This window comes from Cyprinodon variegatus, unplaced genomic scaffold, assembly GCF_000732505.1.
Source record: "Cyprinodon variegatus isolate N-32 unplaced genomic scaffold, C_variegatus-1.0 Scaffold80, whole genome shotgun sequence".
Lineage (NCBI taxonomy): Eukaryota > Metazoa > Chordata > Actinopteri > Cyprinodontiformes > Cyprinodontidae > Cyprinodon > Cyprinodon variegatus.
The window spans coordinates 910,626-915,082 of record NW_015150533.1 but is presented as its reverse complement, the minus strand read 5'-3'; the positions used below and the strand labels follow the sequence as shown (position 1 = coordinate 915,082).

General features: G+C 35.2%; 1 protein-coding gene across 1 annotated transcript in view; it reads left to right on the top strand.

Annotated features, from left to right (window-relative positions):
- Positions 1-2,450: 2,450 nt before the first annotated feature.
- The window catches only part of ankle1 (ankyrin repeat and LEM domain containing 1), a 17,210-nt gene continuing 15,203 nt past the window's right edge, over positions 2,451-4,457 (top strand). Inside the window, exon 1 of the mRNA XM_015373091.1 lies at positions 2,451-2,746. Coding sequence (XP_015228577.1) covers positions 2,682-2,746 — 65 coding nt within the window. The 5' untranslated portion in view covers positions 2,451-2,681. The remainder of the gene's footprint in view (positions 2,747-4,457) is intronic.

The following is a 4,457-nucleotide window of genomic DNA, read 5'->3' as shown; positions in this document are numbered from 1 at the left end:
ATTATGCTCTTTTACACTATATACAATCATTTTATATTGTTTGTTATATTTTATTTATCTTTAATGGCATCTTGCTTTTAACTCTGCCCTTTGTACTCTATATAAGCTACTAGTACAGGACTTTCCCCCGAAGGACTAATCCCAAGTGATAAATAAAGTTTAAGTCTAAAGGTCTAAGTCTAAAATTACAGTAGCTGCAACATCTGTACAGTTACTTGCACCATGCAAAAAGATTGGAGTACAATGGTCAAGATCAAAGATAAGGGGTAACAAGTGCTTCTGAAAAAAATCACTAATTGATAACTATGCATAGAGAAAGAAGAGTACCTGTTAAAATACCTGTTGGAACAGTGACTAATCTGGTAGAAGAAGCCGCTTTCTGAGAGAAAGCGGCTGTGTAAGCTGATCAGAAAGGCCAGCTCTGTGATTGGATGCCCTCTGGACTGGAGGTGGGAAACAAAGGGATCTTAACTAAACTAACATCTCTGTTGGATAATATTCCCAATCCTATGCAGGAAGCTGTTGCTGAACTGAACCTCAATAAGTTGTAACATTCATACTGATTTTGCAGTTTCTATCTTAGTCAGTTAAACAACATTCTGCTGTCATTGTGGCACATCTCTGATTTTGCTGTTATTTTTCAAATATCCATTACTGTAAAAAATGTCCGTAGCTGCATTTTGGTTATTAATTCTCCAGGTGCACAGTTTTTTTATATTGTTAAAACACTTTACAGTACATTATTTAATTTCTTTATTTTTAACTCTTCACTATTCTGTTATTCTTGTACACTTTTCTATTGTCCATATTTGTGTGACAATTTTTCTATACACATTGTAGGACAATAAAAGGATTTTCTGTTTTATTCAAAAATTCTAATCTAATGGCTTGTGTTACTGGAGTAAACCTGTTTCCATTTGAATTGTTCAGACTCTTAAATGTAATCAAAAGAGAGTTTTGATTTTTAAGATCAGTTCAACTTGTGCAGCAGTGTTTTTTTTTCTGAAGTGTGCTTTTAAAAAGATGCATATTATTTGTTGCATTCCTTCAGCTAAAACATGTTCTGTATTGTCCAGTTGTAGCTATTTTGCAAAATGCAATTAAAAATACACCAACATACAGTACCTATAAGGTTTTCGTCAATAGATCCGAACATTGTCACATAAAAATGAGCCTAAAAGTGAGACCTAGATACCAGAATATTTAAAAGCATCTGATTGATATGAAGTTGTCCAATGCAAAAGTGAGGGTAAATCTATTATTCAGAATAAAATCTGTAAGGTTTTGCAGGAACAATGGGATAATCATGACACTGGTAGAGATCTAAACAAAATTCAAAAGAACTTGGGGGGTAATAGTTGTAAGAATGGAAGGTGGAAAGAAGAGGTCATATCTCGATTTAGAATTGGTTATATTGGACTTAATGGTTCTCTTTTCAGAATAGGGAAACAAGAAACAGGGACTTGTGTTCACTGTAATCAGATGAAAACAGTGGAACATGTATTATTAGAATGTCATAAGTATTCAGAGGAATGTCAGCACTTAAAGGCAATACTAAACAGAGAGCGAATAGGAGTTTCTATGATTAATATTTTAGGAAATTCAGAATTAATTAGATTTTTTTAAAACACAATATTATTTATTCACATTTAAAGTATGCATATAAGTGTGTGTATGCATGTGCTTATACACAGATATAAATCTATATGTGAGTGTGTATGGATAGAAATTTGTGCAGATTTGTGCATACCATTGAGGTATGTATTACTTACTTCCCTCTGACATCATTGATGACTACGCTCCAGTCTGATAGGTGGCATTGAATGCACCTTTAGTTGATTGCCATCCTCCAGTAAAAAACAAAAGAAGAAGAAGTTGTCCAATATAATGAGGAGAAAAGGAAGAAATAATAAAGAAGAGGAAACCGTTATATTCAGATTACGTTTTGATCATACAAGGTCAAATAGTAAAATATTTAAAATGGGAAAAACATCCAACAGGAAATTATGATTTTTGTTTTCAGGAGGAGACGGTAAAACATGTTTTGTTAGTCTATTCTAAATTTTCTGTTGAGAGAAGGGAATTAGTTTGTTGATTACAAGGAAATAAATTGCAATTAAATATACAAGATATTTTGGAAAAACTTTCTACTTGTAAATGTTTTTGTCATTTAATAAATTACCTTAAGAAAACGAAATTGATAGAGTATAAGATTCAGTAACTTAATTATTATCATTTTTGTGGGAAAACTTATATAGAGCACCCCGATTCACACTCCATTCCAGTAGATGACGGTAATTCGCATCATTAAGTTTTTTGTCAACCGCCCTAAAAAAAGAAGAAGAAGAAGTTGTCCAATCAGAAGAGAGTATGGGCGGATCTTCCGCGTTTCTTCCTTGGAGGGAAGAATCAAAACATTAAACGCAGCTTCGGCTCTTATAATAATTCCGGTTTCGTTAATCACCACAAAGATTAGTAAATAGCGTATTTTAAACAACAAGTCATAAAATAATTTGTAAAACGACTGCATCCAAAATGCAGCCGACCCTATGTGAGCAATGTGGAGTTTTGCTTCTATAGAATTAGCCCTGTTAGCTTACATCGGATGAAAGCTTTCTAAAGCTTCCCTATTCATTTCGCCATGAGCTAAGCAGACAGAGATTAGGTGATCATCGGTGGTCATGGATCGCGACGAGGAGAAGCTTGCAAGTCAGCTGTGCGCTGCGGTGAGCGATGGGGATCCCAGGTCGGTCATACGCCTCCAGACATCTTTCTTTAACCCTGAGTTTGTGCATGTGGATCAGATTAAATCTAACTACTACCACGTTAAAACAGCGAGAGTCGTTCAGTATAACTGTAGTCTTAAGTATTTATTTAGTATAACATTAGACACTAACAAATAATAGGAGTTTTGCAATTAAAAGATGAATGAACGTTTCAAAGTGAATGCACTATATCTGAAATATTTGTATGTTTTTGTCAGTCCTGGCTGCGGATCTGCAGAGTTGCTATTTGAATTTAACTTTTTTTAAACACATTTTTGAGATAATTCTTATAGATAGAAAGCACACAGAGCATGCTACTTCGGTAAATTTGGGAAGATATTCGACTTTTCGGTCTAACAATCTGTTCCCCCTGTGTCGGGAGCGCGCATCGCAGCCAGAGAGGCGGATCTCGGTAAAAACAGCTCATATTATCATCCCAAGGTTGTAACATTCAGTTTAATCGGCTGCTGTTGTTTACAAAATTTTAAAATATATAAATAAACGAGATCCTTTTACGTTGTTAGAATCGGTCTTTTTCAATTTTTTTCACTTAAGCCTGACAGAAAAACAAGTCAGTCGCCAAACACAGATTTCCATTTTTTCATTGCTGATATAAGATGATGGAAACTGATAGCAGGACACAAAAAGTAAGACTTCCTGCAAAGATGAGAGCCCTAGTTCCAACAGCATGACATGAAAGGGCATCACATGATGCTGTTGGTCCCATTGCAGTTGAAAAGCTTGTGTGAAATTTGACTTTCCAATAATTGTATTTTGTCCATAAAGACAATCTCTCCTTCCATCTTTAAGTCATTGTCCTCCACCTTAAAGCCCTGGCTTTCCAAAATTGACACATCAAGATAACCTTTGCTGTGCTTCACCATTTAGGTGTCCTCCTCTGAATCAAAAAACACACACGGAATAAAAAACCTCTGTTGCCATCTTCATGCTAGTGCATTTTAGAAGGAAAGCAAAGACATATAAGGCTTATTCCATTATGTCTTTATCTGTAGTTTTCGTCACCTATGCTTGTAATACAGCATTCAAAATATGGGCTGAGCAAAGATGAAGCACTGTAAAGGTTGAGATTTCTTTTTTTTTTTTGTCCATACATTGTTATATGCTCAGCCAAGGTAGACAGAAACATCTTTATTGAATGCAATAAACACGCCGTTAATCATAGCCCAGCTATGATCTGTCTCAACAAGTGTGTTGTGATATTATACGCATCGTGATACTTGGGTCACGATACATTGATATATTGCGATATTCTACCCAGTTAATATTAAAATTTAAGGTAGAGATGAAAAAGCAAGTGCTGTGTATGTTCATCAGGAGATATTGATCATTTAGAGGACAAAATGAGTGAAAACATCCTATTTACAGGTGTTTTGCACAATTTCAATGAAAAAAAGTGCAGTTGCAAACACTTCCATTGTAAAATAAAGTGCAACAAGTTTCTTTTAACTGAAACTGGTGTTTAGACATCTCAAAATAGTCATTGCAACATAATGACTACATTGTAACAACCATAAAAGTGAGAACATTAGGGATAAAGTTAGCCTCGTGAGACCATCCTGATCTCGCGAGCTTTCAAGGTTTCACTCGCAGATCAGTCTGGCTACTTTCCGTTGGAAAATTTAGAGCAGTTTACCAAACGAACGTCCAATCAGCGTTGGCTTTGAGGCGGGT